The sequence below is a fragment of the Rhinolophus sinicus genome, chromosome 13 (genome assembly GCF_057876585.1).
Source record: "Rhinolophus sinicus isolate RSI-liver-muscle chromosome 13, RSI-T2T, whole genome shotgun sequence".
NCBI classification, from domain to species: Eukaryota; Metazoa; Chordata; class Mammalia; order Chiroptera; family Rhinolophidae; genus Rhinolophus; species Rhinolophus sinicus.
Genome location: NC_142513.1, coordinates 21365468 through 21390660, shown reverse-complemented (window position 1 = coordinate 21390660; position 25193 = coordinate 21365468). Strand labels below are relative to the sequence as shown.

The 25193-nt window shown below is 40.6% G+C and overlaps 1 protein-coding gene across 3 annotated transcripts in view; it reads right to left on the bottom strand.

Moving 5' to 3' along the window:
* Positions 1-19296, bottom strand: part of CDK5RAP1 (CDK5RAP1 mitochondrial tRNA methylthiotransferase) — a 29144-nt gene extending 9848 nt beyond the window's left edge. For all 3 annotated transcript variants that reach the window (XR_012491043.2, XR_012491044.2, XM_074317228.2), the window contains exons 1-12: positions 19141-19296; positions 17774-18104; positions 15684-15787; positions 15150-15184; positions 13773-13873; positions 11668-11878; positions 9726-9846; positions 5656-5886; positions 5319-5416; positions 4293-4348; positions 3090-3220; positions 595-744 (exon numbers count right to left, since the gene is read on the bottom strand). Coding sequence is in view for 1 of the 3 variants with exons in the window: in XM_074317228.2 (XP_074173329.2) it covers positions 595-744; positions 3090-3220; positions 4293-4348; positions 5319-5416; positions 5656-5886; positions 9726-9846; positions 11668-11878; positions 13773-13873; positions 15150-15184; positions 15684-15787; positions 17774-18104; positions 19141-19224 (1653 nt within the window). In the remaining 2 variants the exon portion in view is untranslated. The remainder of the gene's footprint in view (positions 1-594; positions 745-3089; positions 3221-4292; positions 4349-5318; positions 5417-5655; positions 5887-9725; positions 9847-11667; positions 11879-13772; positions 13874-15149; positions 15185-15683; positions 15788-17773; positions 18105-19140) is intronic.
* Between the last annotated feature and the right edge of the window lie 5897 nt (positions 19297-25193).

Sequence of the window (25193 nt, the reverse complement as noted above, 5' to 3'; positions counted from 1 at the left end):
AAAGACAAACGATAAAATTGATTCTAAAAATATACATATGATACTGCTTCCAGAAAGATGGAGCAGACATATTTTTCCCTAATTCTTTCACTAAGTAACAGGGCAATCAAGACATTCTAAGATGAAGGAAGACAAAAAGAATCTACTGCCAGAGTGTCTAAAGAAAGTTCTCTAAACAGAAAGGAAACAATAAAAGAAGGAACCCTGGAACATGAGAAGGGGAAAAAAAACACAAAGATATGATTATCTACATAGAAAATTCCAAGGAAATTGCCAAAAAAAAACCTCCTAGAACTATTAAGTGAATTCAGCAAGGTCACAGGATACAAGATAAACATACAAAACTCAATTATTTCTATGTAATAGCAATGAACACATGGACACCCGAAATTAGAAACACAACAGCAATTACAACACCTATTTAAAAAATAACTCAGAATACTTAGGTGTAAATCTAACAAAACTTGTACTGGATCTGTACGCTGAAAACTACAAAAACCGATAAAAGAAATCAAAAATCTAAATAAAAGGAGACATATTTTGTTGTAAAAAACAAAAAACATACACAATATATGTATATACATATGGTCTCACCCCCTCCACAAGCACCAGCTGGGTACGACCCACAAAAGTCTTATTGGCTTTTGTCGCTTCTTCTCGGAAGACGGTGATAAGTTCCTCCAAACGTCTTAATTTTACCTCTTGTGGGACATCATCCTTCAGCCTGTGGTATGCCCGTGTCTTCTATAAAAAAAAAAGAGAGAGAGATAGAGGTCGCCAAGGCCTTGTAGAATCCATTCTTGAGGCACAGAGCAGGACCATGGTCATTGCCCCCTGCAAGTTGTAGATATGTACAGCAAACCCAAACCATGCCATGAGGGTTCTCTAGCTCTGGGAACCTTCTAAGAGAAAAAGGTAACTCTGCAGTTGAGTCACTGTTTTTTTGCAAGGGTTAAATTCTAAATTTAGCACATAAAAATCATAGACTCAAAATTGTTAAGATTTTTATAGGGTACAAATGTAACCTTTATCCTTAGGATACCCTAAGACTACAGCCTTTACCTTAAGGATAAAGGTTACATTTGTACATATACTAAATAACTCATGTACTAAATTATTCAGCCACACAGTTTATAAAAACACAAGATGCAAAGCAACCTAAATGTTTATCAATAGGTAACTAGTAAAATAAATTATGGTTTATTTACATAACAAAAAATTACACAGCTGTTAAAAAGAATGTAATAGCTTTATATATACTGATAATATTGCTCTCCCAAATATACTTTTAACAGAAATAAGGTACACATGAACATGTATAATTTTGGTATAGAAAGAATACATATAAATATGTTTATAAATACATGAACTATCTCTGGAACGTTGCAGAAGAAATTTGTAAGAATGGGTACCGTCAAGGAAGGAGCTGAAAAACTAAGCAACCTGGGAAGAAGGAAGAACAACTTCTTACTTCATATGATTTTGACCTTTTGAATTTTATACCATGAGCATGTATCATCTAGTCCAAAAAAAAAAAAGAAAACTAAAACTAATCTTTGAAAAGCCTTTACATCATCCAAAACCACAGTATGCATATATACATATACATATATATGTATATCTTTACCTATGCACATGAGCTCATAATACAGTTGGAGGCCCACTACGCTAGACAGAAGTATAGAATAAGAGAAAGACCAATACACCAAAGTCTGGATATTCAAATCAATCTACCTTTGAGAGAATGACCAAATCCACAGAGGAAAATGAGAATGGGTAGAGAATCCTAAAACAGAATTCTCTCACAGGGTTTACTCTATTCTGTCTTATTATTAACAACTTACCTCTATTGTACACTTACATCATGAAGCACTGTTCTAAATGCTTTATACATATTATCTTATTTAATCATCAAAACAACCTGAGGTTGGTACAAATCTTATCCCCCATTTCACAGATGAAGAAACAAAGGACATTTCCCAAGGTCACACAGTCATTAAGTGACAGGAGCAATGTAAGTGCTTGCTCTCATCCACTAAGCTACTTGATAAGTCTCTATAACCTTAACTCCTACCAAGTAATTAAATCCCAAAGTAAACACTTATATTCAATGCCCATAGGATATGCTTCCACAACACACTGAAAACCCATTTCCCAAATCTAGCATTATAAAGAATTTCTCTTGCATGTTTGTGATGTCCATGGAAAAGGAGCAAAATGGAACCCAACAGCTCCTCTGAAGCTTCATCCCTGAAAATAATTCTGTAAGAGACACGAACATACACACTCGCCCAGTTACACTGCAGTGGGCTACACTGCAGAGCACTAGGCAGTGGGCTTTAAAGACATGAATTGCTTGATGGATAGCTGCTGAGTTAGCAGTGCTAAAGTCACGGGTTCATTCATTCATCAGTCAGCTTTCCTGAGTCCATGGCCAGAGAGGCTCCTCAGCCTCCAGCCCAAACACAAGGCAAGCTGCCCCCAACGTGACTGCAGGGATGAGAAATGACCCAGGCAATTCATCCCTACCACCAAGAAAATGGCAGCAGACTAGGATTATCCCCTCTCTGCAGGAAATACATATGAATTACTCTCCCTTTCCTTGCTCATCTCCTTCTGCATCTTCCACCTGGGAATCTGTATTATAGGAGAAACTCTAAAGGGAGTATCAGTGAGTTCACTTGGCCTAGAAAAATAGAAACTAAAAATGGCTGAGGATGGCTGGGAGAGTGACAAGGGGTGTCTGTAAAACAAATCACTCTGCATGTTGAGAAACAATTTTAGGTTTTTTGTAAAGACAATAATGCCCCTCCCTCCACATTCAAATTCTAAACAACCTAATTTAAAATATTCTAATAAAGAGAAAATATTGGCATAGTTCATTATTTTCCATCTCAAATAGCTGAACTGTGTAAAATAATAGACAGGTTGATCAGAAAAAATAAAGAAACAAATGGTAAGATACTTGTGGCTTCCCAAAGACTGCCTTGCTGCCACTTTTTCTTCCCAGTTATCGTCGGTCGATAAACCGGTCAGGAATGATGTCATCCTCAGCACAGACGTAGCTCCTCCCCCACCCCAGAACTCACCTGTCTCATACTGTAGGAAAAGAGGAAGCCCGTGTTGTACTGAACTTCCTGAAGCAACGACACCGTCTGGAGGTGATCTTCCTCCGTCTCACCACAAAAGCCAGCAATGAAATCACTGCTGAGGCTGACACCTATGACACACAATAAGGACAAAGAACAGTAGTCACTGCTGCTTACTTTCAAGAGAAGCCTTTGCCACTTGTGGGCTACAGAGGTAGGGACAGCAATTAAGGCCTTTTCTGTAGCTCTTCAGCCTATGTGCAAGTGTGACAGAACTGTCCCTGCAGAGCAGAGGATGCGCCTGCTTTTCTACAGTGTTCCCACACCAGAACCTGGCTTCTCAGTCTACATTCCCCTCAGCACTAGAAAAGGTATTTTCACTGCAAATGTGGGATTTAGGGACACGGAAGGAGTCCACATGTTCCAAACGGTCCTGTTTTCACTGGTGAAAATCTTGCAGTGTCCCATACAAATATACTTCTGAAGTTAGTTTAACACAATGTTCCTTTAAGATAGTAACAATAACTACTAGTTACTGAATACTTAGTAAGTGCTACACTTTACTATCTAACTTACTTAATTATCCCAATAATCCAACAAGGTGAGTACTATTAGCTGTATTTTATGGATGAGGAAACTACAGCCCAGAGAACCTCCACACTGTCCTGCTCCATCAAAATGAAAGTATTTGTGCACAATACAAGTTATCATAATTAGAAATTTGGAAACTGTGTAGACATCGTCAACCAACTCTAAACTAAAAGACTACGGAGTAATTTTATTAGAAGAAAAGGAAAAAAAAGAGAGCATAGGTTATAATGAATAAGAAACAAATTACCTCTAAGTATACATTTTTAAAGATATCAATTGCCCCCAAATGAGAACTAATTTAGACTATCTAAAACTTTGCCAGCTAATAAAAAATACAAGGTCTCTCCCATATGTTCTCAAACACAAAAACTATTGAAAAAGAATCTCTTTAGTCTTGAGGCCTCAAGCTGATCCACACCTCTGAGTATATCTAGCAAGACCAAGACATTAAAAAATCAGGAAAAAATGAAGAGAAAGAGACAGAAATGAAGAGAAGCAAAAGAAGTATAAAGGTGTCACAAGGTATTGCCACACGTGTTGCCTGTATCTGACCAAGAAGACTGTGGTCACTGGTAGAGTAACATACTCAGTGAATACATTTCTTTAATGTACCTGGAATAAACTCTCTGATATGATGAATTAACTCCACATATGCTTCTCTTGAATAGCTACAATAAAGAACAAAAAGAAAAGGCTTAGGTGAACCAATCTTCTTTAAATAAATGCTATAAAAAGATAACACTATGAATTATCACATCATTGCTTCTCACCCACACAAGACAGTACAAGAGCAGGTTAAAATACCTGAAAGATCACTTATGATTCAAATCCTGTACTGTAACCTAATCTAGGGCCTATGAATTTTTAGTTCAAGGACATAAATTATTTTAAATAGCCTTTTGTATTTAACTAATATACCAACACAGATTAAGCATTTAAGAGGATCTCTAAAATTTGCCAATGCCAAAAACAAGGCAAAACACGAGGTCCATACAGCTTGCCATCAGTCATATTCTCCTTCCAGTCTTATCTCTGCAATATTTATTATTCCCAAAGTGAGTGAACACATAGAGCTACGCTTAAATTCCAAGACCTAAAAATCTTTAATGTTAAAAGCTAAAGGACTGGGGCGGCCGGATGGCTCAGCTGGTTAGAGTGCGAGCTCTTAACAAGGTTGACAGTTCAATTCCCACATGGGATGATGGGCTGCGCCCCCAGCAACTAAGACTGAAAGTGGCGACTGAACTTGGAGCCAAACTGCACCCTCCACAACTAGATTGAAGGACAACAACTTGGAGTTGATGGGCCCTGGAAAAACACACTGTTCCCCTAGTATCCCCCCGTCAAAAAAAAAAAAAATCACGAGATTTAAAAAAAAAAAAAGCTAAAGGATTAATATCTCAGAATATGCCACACAGTAGATGCTTAATGAAAAACATGCTAAACAAATAAAATCCAGTCCTCCGTCTATACTTAACAGAGGGAACAAAAGCAAATTACAATGTCCAGGGGTTCAATCACACAATATTTACTGAGCAGTTACTATGTGCCACACACTATGCTAGGTTCTTAGACACTGTTTAGTCCTTAAGGAAATATGGAAAGGTGCAGGAAACCCCATCCCCAACCAAGTCTGACCCCCTCCGCATGGCCTCCAATACACGGCTGCTTCCACTCTGGGCTGGTAGATGGATCTGTTTACAGATATTGTCTCTCTCACGAATCAGCTGCAGAACCTGATCAAAAAGAATACATTAAACGTCATCAAAGTCTCACCAAAGAATCTTGCATCAAGGCATACCACCCCCACTGTTCTCCACCAAGGTTAATTTTCAAGTAATTACGAGGTTAATTAAACCAAACACATGAATTAACCAAATCCTTTACTTTTGCCCAAACCATGCTCTGTCTATCCCAGATTGACATGCTTGAGTATACTGTTACCAGTTTGGCACAGTTAACTACTGATACTCACCTCATCAGGAAAGTCCTTGGGGTGGGGAGAGGTGAAACGGATCCTCATTTCAGGATCTATTCTGGAGACCTGATCCAGGAGGTGAGCAAAACGAAGGCCCCCCTGCTTGGTTTTATAGTTGGTGGAGAAGCCACGGCTGAGGTTGGTGGACACTGCATTGTTAAACTGGACTTCTGAATTGTCCCGAAAACTATTAACATTCTGACCAAGTAGTGTCACTTCTTTCAGCCCCTGAAAAGAGGACAAAATATTGGAAGCAATTTAAACACTAGTTTGGTAGCTTCATACCAAATCACTAATTAAAATTAGCCTGAACCTACCAAGAACCATCCATAAAGGTGTTCTGCCTTTACCTAATAATTTCATGCTTGGGCATCTTGTTGTGAAGAACTTCAAAATAAAACCTACGTAAACGTTAATCTTCAAAACATTTTTTAGAGCAGCAAAAAGCTGGATGCAAACTCAGTGTTCAATAATGGTTAATTTATAACACCATCAATCAAATTAGGAAAACATTCTATCAAGCAATTGTTATATAATCACCTATGAAGTATTCTTGCCAAAAATATTTAGCCTAAATCGAATGAAGCTTTTACACCTAACTTCCAGTTTATCAGAATTCAGGGGAACAGTTTAAATGAGGAAGCAATCAAACAAATCCAGACATGTCTGATCTCTTCAAAATGTAAATGCATCATTTAAAGCAAACAACAACAAAAAAAGTGAAAGAGCTGTTTTCGATTAAGAGATTGAAGAAATATAACAACCAAATGAAACTACACAAATCTTGACTGGATCTTGGTTTGAAAATCAAACAGCAATAAGATATTTGGTATGAGCGGCTGACCAATGACCAGCGACCGACTGCCTCAGCCGGGTGGAGCGCCAGGCTCATCATACCAGCATGAGCCAGGGAGCTGTGTCCTACACAACTAGACTGAGAAACATTGGCTTGAACGGGGGTGGGGTGGGGGTGTGTGTGTGGGGGGGGGTGTGTGTAAGGGGATGAGGGAAAAAAAAAAAGATATTTGGGGACAATAAATTTTGAATATGGATTGCATATTAGATAATATTGTTAAGTTTCCTACATGTGATTACGTACAATATATTATAGTTAAGAAAGGAAAATTTCTTATTCTGAGAAGATGCATACTGAAGTATCCAGGGTTAAGTGGCCTGATGTTTACAAGTTACTTTCAGAAGGTTCAGAAAAAATGAAGATAGAGATAGACATATAAAACATGACAAAATGTTAATAAACGTTGTTTATTGTACCATTGTTTCAACTTGTGTTGTTTGAAAATTTACAATACAAATTTTCAGAAAGAAAAAGAATGGTTACTATAAAGACTATTTTTTGTAGCTTTACTTTGACATCAGAGAAATTTAATAGTACAAAGAATTCCCATATAGTCCTTGCCCATATTCACTGATCATTAACATTGTACCCCATTTATCTATCATTCACATTCACACATTCATATATGCACACTCTCCACACACACATGCAAGCACACATTTTTACGAGCCATCTGAGAATAAGCTGCAAACATCATACTCTTTACCCCTAAATATGTCAGTATGTATTTCCTAAAAATAAGAACGTTGTCCTGTATAATCACAGGACAATTATCAAAATCAGAAATATTGATACAGTACTATTATCTAATCCAACATTCCATAAATCAAATTTTTACCAATTGTCCAAAATAATGTCCTTTATAACTTTTTTTTAATCTTTTTCATTAATGGCATGTCTAGGAATTTATCTTATGGATATAACCATGAACATGGACAAATATAAATGCAGAGACTGGTTTATTCAAACACAGCATTGTTTTAACAGGGGAGGAATTAAAAGCAATCTGAAAGCTGTTGTCCTATCAGTAAATCACAGTGCATCCATGGCAAGAAAGGCCTCACAGCTACTACAAAAACAAAGTTAAAAGCTGTTAACGACATGGGAAAGTGCTCACACGATTATTAAAGACAGGATACAAAATTGCTTAGACAGTGAGATCACAACTACATAAACTTTTTCTGTAACTTCTTTTTTGCCTGATCAGAATCCCATTCCAGGACATTGTTAAACATTTAATCGTCGTGACTCTAATCTCCATAAAGACTATTTTTACAAGTTGTGACATAATGTTAAATTTAAAGAAAGGGTACACCAAATACAATGTGGATCCTGGATTGGATCCTGAAAAAGAAAAAAAGGCATTAATGGGGAAATTGGCAAAATCAAAATAAAGTTTGAAGTTAGTTAATAGTAATGTACCAATATTAATCTTTTAGTTTTGACAAACGCACCAAAGTTAAGATGCTATTTAGCGGTAACTCTATCTTTGCAACTTTTGTGTAAATTTAAAGTTATTCCAAAACAGAAAGTTTATTTGAAAAAAAAAGGCAGAATATAAAACTAAGTAATATACACACACATATAAAAGACATAAGAACCAAATGCAGAAGAGTTACCAGATAACTGGAAAAATTTGAATATGGGTAGACTAGGATTGAGATATTTAGCAATTTTTGTTATCTTGTTAGAATTTTTGAAAGGATAATTATTGAAAATATCCTTATTTTTTAGAGACGCATAATTACTCAAGGGTGAAATGTCCTGCTATACTTTGAAATACTTTATCAACAAAAAATAGATAAAGCAAATATGGCAAAAATTTAACAATTATCAAATTTAAGTGATTATTAGCTGGGGAAGAGGGGTCATAATACTATTCTCTTTTCTGTGCATTTAAATTTTTTTCATATAAAAAGATAATAAAGAGGCTTAAAAAAAGGCTGCTTAAACAACTTCCAATCAGTAACCATTGTTTGAATGAATAAACAATGTTCTGTTAAAGGACCAATACTGTGTATTCTTTGCAACTGTAGTCTAAAAATCTAAATGCAATAAACATCTTTTAAAAAGTTATTTTATAAGCCAAATAAATAAGTCACTAACAGATACGTTAAAACAGTATAGAATCTTAATTTTTCAAAAGTCAACACTTTGAATTCACGAAGATTCACTTTAATGTTATTAAGTTCCTTCTTTTATATGCAAATACCTTAGAAAGGTTAGGGAGTTTTTTGTCATCACCTCAATTTACTTAAACAGAAGGTCTCCATGCTTAATGAGTGAGTTTAGTACTGTGGGGGAGCTGGAAGGGGAGAGGAAGGAGACAACTTTAGACCAGGAAGCACTTAGAGGTAAGGTGTGGAGAATACCTCACAGTATTTGTGAGCAGCCAGAGACCAAATCAGAAAACTAAGAATCTGGGGATGGGAGGAGAAAAAAGGCAAACTGCTGACTTAGAACTAGAGCAAGGGCTAGCTAGCCTCTTACAGTTCCTGAGCCAAGCAAGAACAGGAAGACTCTAGTGGAAGAAAAGTTCCATATTCATACTGTCCTATTCTGCAGGGCTGGAGATTCAGGCCTAGGGTTAGGGAAAGACTTCCTAAAGGGTTGAGGGACCAGCTCCCAATAGGAGGAAGACAGCAGATATCTCCGCTCTGGCCTCTGATCTGTTTCACTACCCTCATCTGTTCTCTGTCCCTCAACTAGTGAGCTAGCCCAGTGGTAAAATGAACAAGAGATGTGGGAGATTTCCCTAGAATGGACAGAGTAATAAGTAATTCGCTGGAAAATTACTATGGGCCAGGTAATTTAAAAACATTTAAACTACCATTATCCTTCCATTAACCTTGCAAGGTAGATATTATTTTACCCTCTTTCATAGGTGGGAAAGTGTGTTTTAAAGAAGGTAGTTAAATGACCGGTGCCAGGGCACCAAACCAGAGAGAATGGTGGAGCCAGAATTCATAATCATCTGATTCTAAACTGATGCTCTCTCCATTCTACTGTGCTTCCTCCTAAGTAAACTTCGCAGCAGATCTGCCTATAATTTGTGAGCTGCAAACCAAAGATTTACACCTAGGTATTTCTTTCTGGCCAGGGATGGTTCTAAGATTGTACAGTTAGAGACAGCACAGGCTGCAAAACCAGAAAGTTGTCCTCATCCTCCCACAAACACAGTCTCAGTAAGAAAGCCTGGAGGACTTTTCACCTGCTCAGAAAGCTTCCTCACTTCCTCTAGAATGGAGGCAACAGGCCGACTCCTCTCCCGGCCACGCGTGAAAGGAACAATGCAGTAGCTGCACATGTTGTCACAGCCTCGCATAATAGACCTGGGGAGGAAATCACCAGAACTTAGTAACAGCAGCAGGATGTCTTGGTCCCACCCAAGGAGCAGATCACAGTTCCCTTGGCATTATCCTTTGGTTCTGAATTCTCTTGGCAACATGCTAACACTGGACCAGTCTGAGATCTAAGAAGCATGAAGGCAGACATTTTTTTATCTTTAAAAACTAGTATCCTGGCCGGCCCAGTGGCTCAGGCGGTTAGAGCTCCATGCTCCTAACTCCGAAGGCTGCCGGTTCGATTCCCACATGGGCCAGTGAGCTCTCAACCACAAGGTTGATGGTTCAACTCCTCAAGTCCCGCAAGGGATGGTGGGCTGCGCCCCCTGCAACTAGCAACAGCAACTGGACCTGGAGCTGAGCTGCGCCCTCCACAACTAAGACTGAAAGGACAACAACGACTTAGAAAGAAAAAAATCCTGGAAGTATACACTGTTCCCCAATAAAGTCCTGTTCCCTTCTCCCCACCCCACCCCCCCAAAAAAAAGAATGTGGAAGTTCCCTGTTAAAAAAAAACACAAAACAAACAAACCAAAAAAAACTAGTATCTAACCCCAGGATATAAACCAAACCATAACTGGTGGATAACAGTGGTTACCCTGAGGGACCAGTGCTGAAGGAATGGGGTGCAGACATATCACACGTGGGCTTTCTACTGTTTATATTTATATATTGTTTGAACTTTTCACATCTAGACCAGAAAAAGAAATAAATATTGTAAAGTATGTATAAAGAGCTAAGATTTTGGATTTAAAACACAGGGGTCTGCATTTCTCACTTCTGGTCCAAATACTAGGTATCTAACTTAAATTACTTTCTTTCATTTGCATCCTGTATATGAAAGCTTCAATTTATCTTAAGGAAATCATAATGGACAGATATGCATCAAAGATATTCACTGAAGAATTGTTAAATAAAAGTTGTCTATTATCTTAATTAAGCATTCTAACAATACAGTATTGGCTAGCCATTAAAATGATAGAGGTTGGCAAACTTTTTCTGTAAAATACCAGAAAGTAAGTATTTTAAGGTTTGCAGACCATGCCATGTCTGTCACAACTACTCAACTCTATTTTAGTGGTGAAAGCAGACACAGACAATATGTATGTAAAGAAATGGACGTGGCTGTATTTCAATAAAACTTTATTTACTAAAAAAGGCTGTAGGCCAATTTGCCAATTGAAAATTTAATGCCATAAGAAACAGTCACCATTTTAAATAAGAAAAGGTTATAAAACCAAGTACACCAAGAGACAATTTTTATGAACACAAACACAAAGCATACACACATAAGCACAAAGCAAAGGACAGCAATGATATACGTCAAAATGATAACAGTGGTAATTATTAGGTGGTAGGAGTATAAGTAATTAATACTTTCTTCCTTACGTATTTTTATCTTTTCCACATAATTCTTCAATAAATACAAACTATTTTGTCACCAGATCTTTACTTCTTTTTTTAACTTAAAAAATCAGGGGAGGGGAAAAAAAGAATCAGAAAAGCCCAAGATATTCTCTTAAGTGAAAAAATAAGAGTGTAGAAGGGAAGGTAGGAAAGACCCCATTTTATGTATATGAATGTATATGCACAAAACACTTCTCAAAGGATTGTACAAGAAACTACTAACACAGCTGCCTCTGAGAGGTGGCTTAGGAGACGGCGGATGACAGCTGTGAGGGAGTCTTAAACATCATTTTTTGTCTTTTGTACTACATACATGTATTAATTTTTTAATGTAATAAAATTAACATGTTATTTTAAAAGTGAGAAAAAAGTTTACTCCCTGTCTCTTGATCAGTGACTCACACAAAAGCAGAAGTAGCACTGGGGTTCGTCTGGACTGGCATGACATCTGCATAGGTCTCATCCAAAGACAGCAGCACGTTGGCAGCTTGCTGGCCTGACTCGGCAACAGCCAGCAGCCGAGGGAGGTCCCGATAGGCATCTGGACCGGCCAAAATATCCACCATTTTCTCCCTATTGAGGATCTCTTCCTTCAGTCTCTCAGCCATACAACCTGGGAGGGAAATGAAATAAGCACCAGTTCCCAAATTCATTTGGTCTCATGGCTTCTCAGTACACATTGTCTCCAGCTGGATCAAAGACCAAGAGACCAAGACACAGAAACTTCTCTAAGAGTTTAGCATCATCCCTCCAATTTGCCCAACACTTCCACAGCACTGGAACATGCATCTTCCTATACAAGAAAACCACTGGGAAAGGGCTCAAGAGCAATTCAATTAAACGCCCGGAAAAATTAAACCATCCAAAAACCTCTCTAGACATAAACCACCTCTTTTTTCAACTGAAAATTACTTGTTACTACAAATAAAAAATATTTTACCTCAGGAACTTATTTTTTAAAATAAAACTTACTTATACATAACTGCACTTACACTCTTTATCCCTCTTCTTGCCCATAATACTTGGTAAAACGTATTAGAAATGAGTTTACCATCCATGCTGGCATTTTCCATATCCTAAAAAACCAGTTATTAATAAGGCTATCAAATTAATAAAAAGTCCACTTCATTACAAACACCCTTTGAAAACCTCTGTTTAAGAACTATTCTTGGTTATACACCCATGTTCATAGCAGCATCATTCACAACAGCCAAAAGATAGAAGCCACCCAAGTGTCTGTCAATGGATGTGGTATCTACATACAATGGAATATTATTCAGCCTTAAGAAGGAAGGAAATTCTGACATGGATGAACCTGAGGACACTATGCCAAATGAAATAAGCCAGACACAAAAGGACACATACTGTGTGACTCCACTTACACGAGGCAGCCAGAGCAGTCAAATTCATACTGAGAAAATAGAGCGGTGGCTGCCCAGGGGTACAGGGAAGAGAATAGGCAGTTACTGTGTAATGGGGACAGAATTTCAGCTGGGGAAGATGGAAAGGTTCTGGAGAAGGATGGCGGTGATGGTTGTACAATTATGTGAATGTACTTAATGCCACTGGGCTGTACGTTTGAAAAGGGCTAAAACGGGGCAGGAGTGATAGGGGTTAAAACGTTTAATTTTATATTACATATTTTACCACTTAAAAAAACTATTTTGGAGATTTCTGAAATTCCTAACCAATATATACCCAGGGACTTCTATAATGAAGGAACTGAAATGGAACAAAACATTTCAGCTAACCCTTCCATCTTCCTGTATCACTTAGTACATTAATCTGTGTAACAGGATATGTTTCAACTATGTTTTGACGCATCATCAAGAGGAATTAATTTATTCTATACTGGATACAGTCTGTTTTAAGGTTAAATACAGTAATGAAATTCTGGAAACAAGAGGGTACAGAATATTTGTTTTTGAAATGATGTCTAGTTATCTAGATCAGAGCTGTCCAACAAGCCTTTCTACGATGATGGAAATGCTCTTTATCTGTGTTGTTCAAACTGGTAGCCACTAGTCAAGTGTGGCTACTGAGCAGTCACTATGCAGCTAGTGAGACTGAAAAGAAGTAAATTTTTAATATTATTTAAGTTTAATTAAACTGAAATGACCACGTGTGGCTACTGGCTACCATCCTGGTCAGTGCAGATCTAGACTGTCACTTGGGTATGCTGCAGGAGTCAAGGTGAAACGTGCCTACACTGTAAATGCATGCTGCGCCCTCAGGCCCCAAACTCTCTGCTATCCATAACTCTGCGCCCCCAAGAGCCACATAAGACTCCAGCCATGATGGACGACTTTCTGTACTTACTACTTCAAGGCACCATGAAAAGCCCTTTTATGAGCTTTATCTCATTTAATCCTACAGCCTCTAACATTAAGTATAAAATGTAAGATTTCTTCACAACCGGGAATCCAGCCTTGAAGGGACTCCCTAGCACATAAAGCCACATGGAGCCCAAGTCTCAAAACTCACAAAATCTGCAAATTACCGGATACCTAGAATTCCAATCTTCAGAGGCCCTCGGGAGCGGGGCCGTTTTGTCTTCAGGACTTTAAGCTGATGTAAACGATTCCAGATGGTCTGTTCAGCCTTTTCCCTACAGGGAACAAAAAGAGATAGACCTGAACCTGCAAATAAACTACAAAGCAATCTAAAAAAGTAGGACAATGAAGAAAATAAAAACCACCTTCAACCCTTTAAATGAATATCTACCCTTTAGGCTTAGGGAAGGCAGGCAGGGAGTCAACTGAAGCAGCAGCACTTGCTTAAGTCCTCATTCCTAGAATGACGCCCTTCCTGAACATCTCCAAGTCCTAACAAGCCTTGAAGCCAGGGGTGTCCAAACTGCGGCCCGCGGGCCAACTGCGGTCCGCAATCCATTGCTAATTGCCCCGCAGCAAATTCCAAAAATATATTTAGTTTACTTAAATAAACCAGGTGAGGCAATATGTACTTCACCTCGAGTGAGTGGCCCAGCTGTTTGTGTATTTTACCGCATATGGCCCTTGGTAAAAAACGTCGAAAAAAGTTTTGTCACCCCTGCTTTAAGCCAAACAAAAACAATGTCCTTCATAAAGCCTTCCCCAACTCGACTCTGTTGGAGTTTATTCTGCTTCCTTTTAACTACCCTATCACTGTAACTATTCTTCTCCCCATACTTAGCAATTTCCCCTTTTCATTGCTTGATTTTTTTTTTTTCCAACCTAGTGCCTTCCACCAGATGTTAGGGCTATTTGTGCATCTATCTTAGTTCCCATATCAAATGAGGCTCCCTGAAGACAGGCTCCATGAAGGGTTCATTTCTGAATCTCCCAAAGCACCTAGTTCAGTGTCTGGCAGCAGAGACCCTCAGAACAAAAATGTTGGATTAATTAATTGGTTGTATAGCCAGCTGAGAAAACAGACATTAATATGACTTATACATAGAAACAAAGTGACAAACGGTACATTCACCTCTGATGAATGCCACCGATCTCTGTTTAGAAGAACTCTGTCCCCTAGCCACTGACTGCACGCTAGCCCTTACGATGTGAACTACGTCATAAAAATGTGCCATGAGCTACAAGAAAAACCTTAGGAAAAGGTGGGTGACTCAGCACACGCTCAGTTTCTTCATCTATAAAATGGGTTTGATAACAGCACCTGCCTCATAGAGTTGTTGTGAGAGTTACTTAGTGCATGTATAGTGCCCAGCAGGACCTGACAAACAGTACGTACTCAGAAAATGTCCACTAGTTCTCTCATTACTGTCTCCACTGCTGGAAAATTGCCAATCCACTGGCTCATCTCCACAGGTAGGCCAGCCTGGCACTGTTAACTCTGGCATTATTATATAAGATACATTCACTTTCTAGATAAGAACAAGTTCCCACCTGATAGAACAAGTGACAAGGAGAATCACATCAGCCTGAGTGGAGAGCAAGGAAAAAAAAGAAAATTATGATCTTTGAAATTAGCCTTGTAGAATCACTGCCACACCCCTCCCCTTTTTTTCATTGTGGAAAAACATACATAACATTTACCATTTTACCCAATTTTAAGTGTACAGCTCAGTAGCATTAAATATATTCACATTGTTGTGCAACCATCACAACCATCAATCTTCCAGTACTATTTCATCTTCCCCAACTAAAACTCTGTACCCATTAAACACTAACCCCCATTCTTCCTCTCCTTGCAGTCCATTTTTAACTCAGTTCCTTGCCTGAAGGTGAGCAAGCACCACCATAAAAATTTCAAAAATAACTGGAACAAATGTACACTTCAGTCCCGTGCTACACACTTTCCTCAAAGGAACTCACTCTCATCAGGCCATACCCTGTTCCTGAAACTGCATCTGAGAACTGGCACAAATGCAGAGTCTTACCCAGGCTCAGGAAACACGGGGAAACAGGAAATATGTGTACCTCTTGGAGGTTATTGGTCCGTAAGTAGCCACTTTTCTGTAAGATGGACCAGGCTATCTCTGTGTCATTCACATTCATCTGGCAGCCGTAGGTCTCAAGGTACACTGCAAAGAGAGGGGAATTCATATAGGCAGAAAAAAAGGAACCGCATGTCTCCAAAGGTCTCCGTCCCAAATGCCCCAGAAACACTTGACCCAACTGGTTATCCACTAAGTCCCCTGTTGCCTCAATACTAAGACACTATTAATTGCCAGATGTACCACAAAATTAATGAGAGCCTTTCAGAACAAAAGGAATACTACATTATATACACACATCAATTATAAGCTGTATCACTAAAAATATGGGGAAAATATGCACCTAAGACATCAAGGAACTATGGCTGTAAAAACAATTAGAAAAGTGGAGACTAGCTGACAGCACTGATTATCAATCCAGGGGGAAAATAAATTTAAAACATATGTTATACTCCTTCTCAAAATGAGGTTCTCCAGCCTCTGGAGGTAGCGCAGTGACCAGAAGGTACATAAAGCCACAAAATAAAAACAGGCAACTTCCTAAAGTAACTTCAAACATTTTAAATGTTTGGTTATAATGACGTAAAACATACTTCACAAAGGTTTAAGAACATCAATTTCACATCTGGGCAAGCTCCTTCAAACTAAATTCCTGTATCAACTTCTGCTCCCACCAGCACACTTTAATTAACAAATAGAGTTAAAAATTGAATGACAAAGAATCATATGAAAACCAATAGAAAACAGCAGTAATGTGGAGGGGAGGGGAGGGAGGTCAGGATTTTTTAAAAACCTTCCTTGACTCACTTTCCTTGTCTAAAAAGAAACCAGCAATATTTATGTCAGAGAGGGACTGAATGACACAAATTATACAGGACTGCAAAATACCTAGCAGGAGTCACAAGGTGTACATACTCCATGATTTACTAATTCAACTCCCAGAAATTTATTCTGAAAAAGAAATTTAACAGAAGCAATATATATCTATCTATATCTATATCCCTCTCTATACATAGAGATAGAGATGAGACATTTATAGTATTTTTTATAACAAAAATTTTTGAAACAACCTAATGTCCAACTATAGGGGACAGATTGGAAAACATCATAGTACAGCACAACGTGATATTTTGTACCAATTTTTAAAAATGGACTGGATGTGAGGGACATCTGACCACGACATGTCACCCCACAGATCACCAGGACTGACTGGGCTGATTTGGCTGGGTAGGTGGGTGTCCCCTTCCTCCCTCACAGCGCCATGCGCGTCCTTCCCAAAGCTGCATGCTGGGTAGAAGAGGACAACTTTCCCCAATGGAGGGGAGGACCAGAGGACCATTCTTTGGTCAAGGGTATACGAGTAGCTGCGCTCCCCTGCTAGAACTTCCAAAGAAGAACTTAAGGCCCATTTGTAGAAGAACAAAGGGTAGTCAAGCTTCCAAGACCCCAGACACATCCAAATGAAGTGCTGCATGTGGCAGTCTGCCTTTCTTTTGACAATGCAATAAATTTTTTTTATTTTAATTATAAAGACTGTAGTATTTGGAAAAAATCTTAAATGAAAATAGCAAGTTACAAATAATTTTCACCATATGATTGCAACCAAATCTTTAAGAATTCCAAAGGAAATAGTTTTTGAAACACGGCAAAGGGGGAAATGTCAGATTATCCCTTAATGTCTCTTCAAATATTTTCTTAAGGCATTTAACTGATCACATAATGTTTCTAAGAAAACCTCTGCCTAAACATACAGAGTGAATGTCTACATCACCAATTGTGAAAGCTGCCTTATAACTTAAGACAATCTAAAAATCAGAACAGAAATTCTAGGGTTTCCAAAGGTAACCAAAGAGGACTACCCAGGATTCTATCCCCAGTCACGTGTACCAACACTCTTAAGTTTCTTTATGCGAATGTTAGTTGGTCAAGTTTGCTGATTCCATAACTTAGCAGCCTTCCCACACTGTTCACCCTCCAAAGCCAGGTCTGTAATAAAACCATTAAGAGGCAGGCCATGGATGCTGGAAAAGAGCAAAGCAGAATGCCCAAAGAGAGAAAAAAAGGAAAACCCACCTTTTTTCTGCCTTCCTAAAAGTTCATCCACTGTGAGATAGGGGGGTGAGTCCTCCTCATCTGGAGAAGACAGCTTCTCTTGAGGAACTGCAGTACTTCTTAAAAAATGCTGAAAAGTCGGTCCAGTGGCCAGCCTGGAACTGAAATCCTTCTGAGCTCCATCCTCCTGCGGTCCCTCTGCACTGGGACATGCAGCGCCGGAGAAACTGCTGTGTGTCCTGCAGCTCCTGAGCAGCAGCCAGGACACAGAGGCCAAGGGCCCCCACCTCAGCCTCCTCTGTGCTCGGAGGATACATTGTAAATGATTCATGGTACTAACACAGCCCAAAGTCTGCAAAAGAATGAGACATCACCAGTATTTATTGAACACTATGTACGGGGCACTGTTCTAAGGCCTTCAAGTGTATTAATACATTTAATTCTCACAAAAACCCAAGAAAAAGGTACTTTTAATAATATTATCCCTGTTTTACAAAGTGAAAAAAACTGAGGCAACTTGTCCAAATCCACACAAAGGAGTGCCAGAGACTAGATGCAAATTTAGGCAGTCTGTTTTCAAAATACAGGCATGGTAGAGATAAGAAGCCCTGACAAAATAAAGTAGCACCTTGTGCCAGGAACAGTTCCAAGGGCTTTAAGTATATTAACTTATTAATCTTCACAGCAACCCTGAGTAGCATAGGCAACAGACACTATTACTATCCCATTCAGAGATGAGGAAATAGACACAGAGCAGCCGAGGAACTCACCTAATCCTCCACAGCTAGTAAGCAGCAGAGCTTGCCACCTTGCTACACTGCCTCCCAAAACTATGAAAACCACTTACTATCTGAGGCCATCTTCCTTTGAATTCCTCCAAAAGGAAAGTATCTAACACAGGACCTACCTCTACGTCTGTTGTGAGGATCAAATGTGACAATACAAATATTTGCACAGCACAATGTATGGGCCTCTTGGGAGCGCAGAAATTGGTAGTTGTTGGCAATAACCATGAGACAACAGCCTCTTCTCAATATAAATAAACATAAACAGTGAAGCATCCCAAACATTTTATTGGGTAGTCACAATGGATTACCGTACTTAATTGTCACAGCAACTCGGTGAGGCAGGTTCTACTATCATCCCCACTTCACAGGTGATGAAGCTAAGGCTCGGGGTGAAGAAAGGTGACTTGCCCAAGGTCACAAGCGAGTAGGCAGAGGGGCAGAGGGATGCGAACTCCACCAGTCTGACTCCAGGGTCCGCCGGGTGACCACCGCGCCATCCTCCCCCTGAACACCGTGCATTTCCGGGCCTCCGCCGCCCCTCCTGCCTCCGGCGCGGGCCTGGGCAGGTGCGCGGGCACCTCCACCCCACGCGCGGCTCACCTTCCGAAACCCGATTGTCCAGCATCCCGCAGCGACAGCTCCGCTCAACCGACCCAGCTCTCTCCTCTCAGCGACCGCGCACATACGGGACTTCCGTTCCGCCGCTATTTCCGTCCGGGTGGATCCAACGGAAGTGCCTCCTCTGTATGGTTCGGGGGAGTCCCGGCTCCTGGCTTTGGAAAACCTCCAACCGCTCAATGAACCGACACCCTGTATCCTGCATGTGACAACTGAGCGCTTGAAATGCGGTGGGTGAGTGCGAGTTAAATGTGAAATACACACTGGATGTCGAAGAAACAATGCAAAACGGCTCATCAATAATTTTTATATTGATTACGTATTGAAGTAATATTTGGGATATATTGAATTAAGTTAATATATTATTTAAATTAATTTCACCAGTTTCTTTTTACTTTTTAACGTGGCTACTGGGAAGTTTTAAATTACATACGTGGCTCACATTCTATTTCACATTCTTTTGGACAGCGCTGCGCTATGGGTTAAAGACTTCCGGATTCACATCTCCAGCCTGGACTCCCTTTGGAGTTACAGATCCATGCATAGTTCAGCTGCCTAAGTGGCACCTCCGCTTGGGTGTCTAATGACCATCTCTAACTTAATATAGAACTCGTCATTTCCACACACGCATCCTCACCCAAAACCTGTTCCTGCCCAGTCGGACCCATCTCAGGAAATGACCCAAGCATCCTCTCAGTTGCACTTTGAGAAACTGGGAGTCATTTTTGTTCCCTTCCCCTCAATTTCCACACTCGATCTGTCAGCGAGTCCTGTCATCTCTATCTCCAAAATGTCTCCCATCTGTCCACTTCCCATTTTCCCATTCTTCCCATGCCACCACCAGCTCAGCCATGATTGCAATAGCCTGCTAACTGGTCTCCTTACTTCTGTCCTTGCCCTCTTCTCCTACGGATAATTTCCCACACAGCTGAAGAGAGTGTGTTTGTCTTTTTAACTCAGATCACATCACTCCTCTGCTGAAAACTCCCAGTGCCTTACCATTGCCTTTGCAATAAAATCCAGATTTCTTACTATGTCCTAGGACCTGCATAATCTGGCCTATGCTTACTTGTACTTCTCCAATCCCTTCCTTCTTACTGCTTACTTCTAGCATGTGCTCTCTACTTGACTACACTGCAACTACGTCATTTTATTTTACTCCCTCAATACCCCAACCATGTTTATCTCAGAGCCATTGTACTTAACTATTCTCTCTCTGGAATGTTCCCCCAAATTGTTTCATGGCTGGACCCTTCTCATTCCTCATGTCTCAGCTTAAATATCATCTCTGCAGAGAGGCCTCTTTGGACCATCCCATATAAACTGCTCCCATCACTATCACATCATTTGCTTCACAATACTTGTCACTATGTAGAATAGTAGCATGTGTTTTTTTTTTTAATTTGCCATTGCCTATTCCCAGACTCTTAACTCCTTGCAAGCAGGGACACATTCTGTCTTGTTCACTGCAATATCCCCAGGCTCTAGCCCAGAGTCTGGCTCATAGAATGGCTTAATAAATATTTGTTGAATGAATAAATGATGGCTTTAAGTCTTCATTTGGGTTCCACAGAAGCAGACCCTGAGATGCAGATTTGAGTGCACACAGCTGATCTCAGGAAGCACTGATGGAGTAGTCAGGGAACAAGACAGGGAAGGGGAGACAACCAGTAAAGAGTATGTTATCAAGTCAGTTACCATGATGGGCACCTGGGTCTTAATTCTGTTGGGGAGCTCTGAGAAACATGTAAAACACATACCTCAGGATTATTTCACCCAAGAGGAGAAGAAGCTGGGGTAGTTATATACTAGCAGTCGTGGTGGAAAGATGCCCCTACATGTGTGGACTCCTCAGTGCTTCTGTGCCACCTGTGCATGGAGGTCGGTGGTTGGGAGAAAGCCCTCTGTCAATAAGATGCAGACACTGGCCCGCACTCTGAATTAGTAAGGCTATGGGGGCCCTGACAGCCCCTGCTGCAACTGACCTCTTTAGCTCCTCATTAAAACTCTGTGGCGTTATTATTGGCCCATTTTACAGGCAGGAAAACTGAAAATACAGAAGGTAGTCATGTGCTGAAGCTTACACTAGTGCATGGCAGAACTGGTATCTACCCACAGGCCAGTTCTATCCCAAAGCACTGTTCTTACCAGTGACCGACTAATTCAAGGTCAGACTGGTTGGGTTCCCGTCGAGGCTCTGATGCTTACCATGATAGTCATAGCCAAGTTAGTTACCCCTGCTGACTCCCAGTTTCTTTGCCTAAAAAGTGGCTGCTGTGTGGAGAATACACTGCATTGGAGGTAGGAGGGCATGGAAAGAAATCAGGAGAGCATTTAGGAGGCTGTGGAAGTTGTCCAGAGATTGTGGAGTCCTGGACCTTTGTGGTGTCTTGGGGCAGTGAGGACGATGGAAACAAACCCAGATTTCAGGAGTTTGAGCATACTGCAATACATTCCCCTTAGATAACTGCTAGGTGCCAATTCAATTGAATATACAAAGGCAAACACAAGCCAAGAATTGTATTATGGTTCTTGTTTTTTACTGTTGTTTTCCAGATAACTTAGGATGGGATCTGATCATTTGGGGGAATTATCAGCACAATAAAAGTACAAAATTTCAGAATTCCTGGAAAACTCTTAGAATCTAGCAACAAGTTCCTGGACACTCTGGGATCTAAAGATTCCATTTGGAGAAATATTCAGGTTTACTGTCAAATTTTTAACTTCACAGGGAAGACGTCCTGTCCTAATCTGGCCATGGGAAAGCCCAATAATGGTGGCTGCACCTACATCCCAATAGAAGTTACGTTGAGGGGGGAAGCCTCCCACCCACCACACTAAGGGAAGGAAACACTCCTCCTCCTTCCTGGTGATCCCCAAGCACAGACTCTGTCCTTTCAGGCACAGCAATTCCCTGTTTCAGGTCCTACTTACTGTTTCACCATGGCCCTTTCCTCTTTATTCTCAGTATTGTCCTCTTGGAATCAATCACAGGACACAGGAATTCTAGAGCTGGAAGGAAGCCACTTTCAGGGCTTCCAATATAGGAGTCAGGGAGGAGCCAGGGTTTGAACTCAGGTCACTCAGCTTTTCAGAACTGCGCTCTTTCAAATCCGGACCTTCCCCTAACAGCCCCACAGGGAGGTGTCACCTCCTTTTGTGGCCAGAACAGGAGGCAGCAACTCAGAGCTACCCCTTGCCAGTTCAGGCAAAGCTGGCATGAGGGGTGTTCTCTGGTGCCTGTTATGCTGCCCCCGCCTACCTACCTACACACACACACACGCATGCACGCACGCACACACACACACACACACACACACACACACACACACACACTCAGCCGTACCCAATATCCCTACTATCCTGCTCCCCACACATACCAGTCCACATGGGGGCCAGGGACCATTTCCCACCCCCACCCCCCAACCCCTCACCCACCACTTTCCAACCACAAGGGTCCACTTTCAGTTGCTGTGTTGTGGACTTTGGACAGTGCTGTGTCTTGGGCAATGACGGTGATGAAAACAAACTCCCCAGATTGCAGGAGTTTGGAAGCCCTGTTCCATCCCACCTGGGGATCTGTCATCTGGGATACTATTACCCCTTCCCCCTGACTAACTCCTCCTCAGCAATTACTCCTCCTGTCCTTCCCCACTGATGACAGGCTCAGCCACATGCCTTGTTTTGTCCAATGGAATGAGGGTGGACATAAGGCAGACAGAATGTCAATGTGCTTGGGCAGGTTGCTTGTCTTTGAACTCCAGTGACTTGCCATGAGAAGAGCCTGCCATGGGAGCTGATACCCTTCATCCTGGGCTCCAGAAGGAACAACGAGAGTAGACCTGAGCCCAACCCACAGCCTGGACCAAAAAGCCACCCAGCCAAGCCCAGCTTCTACCTAATAGTCAAACATACAGCCGCCCCAGAAGCATAATAAATGCTTGTTGCCATGCCCACTGGGATTTGGGTTGTTTTTTTTCTTTTTTGCACAACATTATTGCAGCAGTAGCTGATCTTTAGGATGTTCCTTCAGGTGGACGTCATGTCAGGTCTCCTGAAACCTCCTCTAATGCCCCAGAGCAGGTCAGATCCCTACTGGCCTCTCTGCTCTATCCATGCATGTGTCTGCCCAATCTGAATCGCACGTTTGATTATGAGAACTTCCGTCTTCCCATGCGTGGGGACCTGTCAGTCTTGCTCCCAGCACATCAGCTCCTGGTCCCGAGGACTACCACAGACAAAGTATGCACTAGATAGTTCTCGAATGAACAGTGGATTAACAGATAGGTAGGTAGATGGATGGATGAGCGTGCAAGGATGGACTATCTCTGCTTACCTGTGTTTCCCCAGGTTTCTAGAACCAGCTCCAGCTCTGGCTTGTTAGATGACTTCTTGCGGGCCTCAGTTGCCACATGTGGAGGCTCAATTAGAACTGCTTAGTCTAATACAATAGCCCCTAGCTACATGTGGCTACTGAGCCCCTGATATGCAGCTAGTATGAATGAGGAACTGAATTTAACTTAATTTAATTTTAATTTAAAAACTGATACTCAATTTAGTGATTGGAAAAATTCAGTACATTTGGAACAACTTCGGTATGTGAATCTACTTTTCTAAACTATAAATTTTATGAAATCTACTTTTTTTTATGAAATCTAAATACCAATCAAGTATTTCCAGTGAAAATTTGGCATCTAAATAGATGTGGTTTAGGTATAAAATATATACCAGATTTCAAAGATTTAATACGAGAAAAAGAATGTAAAATATTTCATTACTGAATTTTTATTATATTGTGTTTAAATGATAATATTTCAGATCTATTGGGTTAAATAAAATATATTATTAAAATATTTTCATCTATTTTTTTTTACTTTTTTTAATGTGGCTATTAGAAAATTTGTCATCACATATGTAGCTCACATATTAAGTTGGTGCCAAAGTAATTGCAATTTTTGCAATTATTTTTAACGTTTTAAACCACAATTACTTTTGCACCAACCTAATAATATTCCTAATGGATAGTTCAGGGCCAGAAACTCTCTAAGGTGAACAAAGGCTCTGAAGTCAGAAAGACCTATTTGGAAAATTCAAGCTCAGACATTTCATAGCTGTGTGACTTTAGGCAAGTCACTCTCCCCCTCTGAGCCCCATTGTGAAATGGAGATCACTGTGCCTACCACAAAGCTGTGTGGTGAGGATCCAATGAGGAAATGTGTGCACAGTGCTGGCAGACAGCAAGCACTCTCTCAATGGAAGCTATCATTACTGTTGTCACTGTGATTTTCTGGACAACGCAAGCAAGTAGGGAATTATAAATATGGCAAACTCATATCCAGCCAGTACAGCACAGCTTCCAAAGAACATTCCACAAAGCAGCTCTGAGTATCCTCCCTTCTGCAGGAGGTTTTAAAATAGGTCCACAAGTTCCTTGACATTCTTTTCTTCAAGAGGTGGAGCCTAAGTCCCCTCCCCTTGAATGTGGGCTGGGCTTACTGACACTTCTAATGAATAGAATACAGCAGAAGTGACAGGATGTGACATCTGAGACTGGGTCATAAGAGACATTGTGGATTCCTCTCGGCTCTTCTTCTCCCGGGGGAAGCCAGCTGCCTGGTCACGAGCACACTCAAGCAGCCCTATGGTTGGGCACCTGTGGTGAGGATCTGGGGCTTCCACGCAACAGACATGAGTGAGCCGTATTGGAAACAAATCCTCTAACCCCAGACAAGCCTCCAGATGAGTACAGCCCCAGCCAACAGCTTGACTGTAACCTCATGAAAGAGCCTGAGACAGGAACCACCCAGCTTAGCCTCTCTCAAATTCCTAATCCACAGAACTTGAAAGATAATAAATGTTCGTTGTTTTAAGCTGCTAAACTTGGGGGTAGTCTGTTTTGCAATAATAGATGACCAATACACTCTCTCTTTGGCCCTATGGTTACAGGCCTGCTTTTTTCCATCTTTGGTCCATCTTGGGACTCCGGGGGCCACCACAGGACCCAACGGCCAAAGCACAAAGCACAGACACTGTGC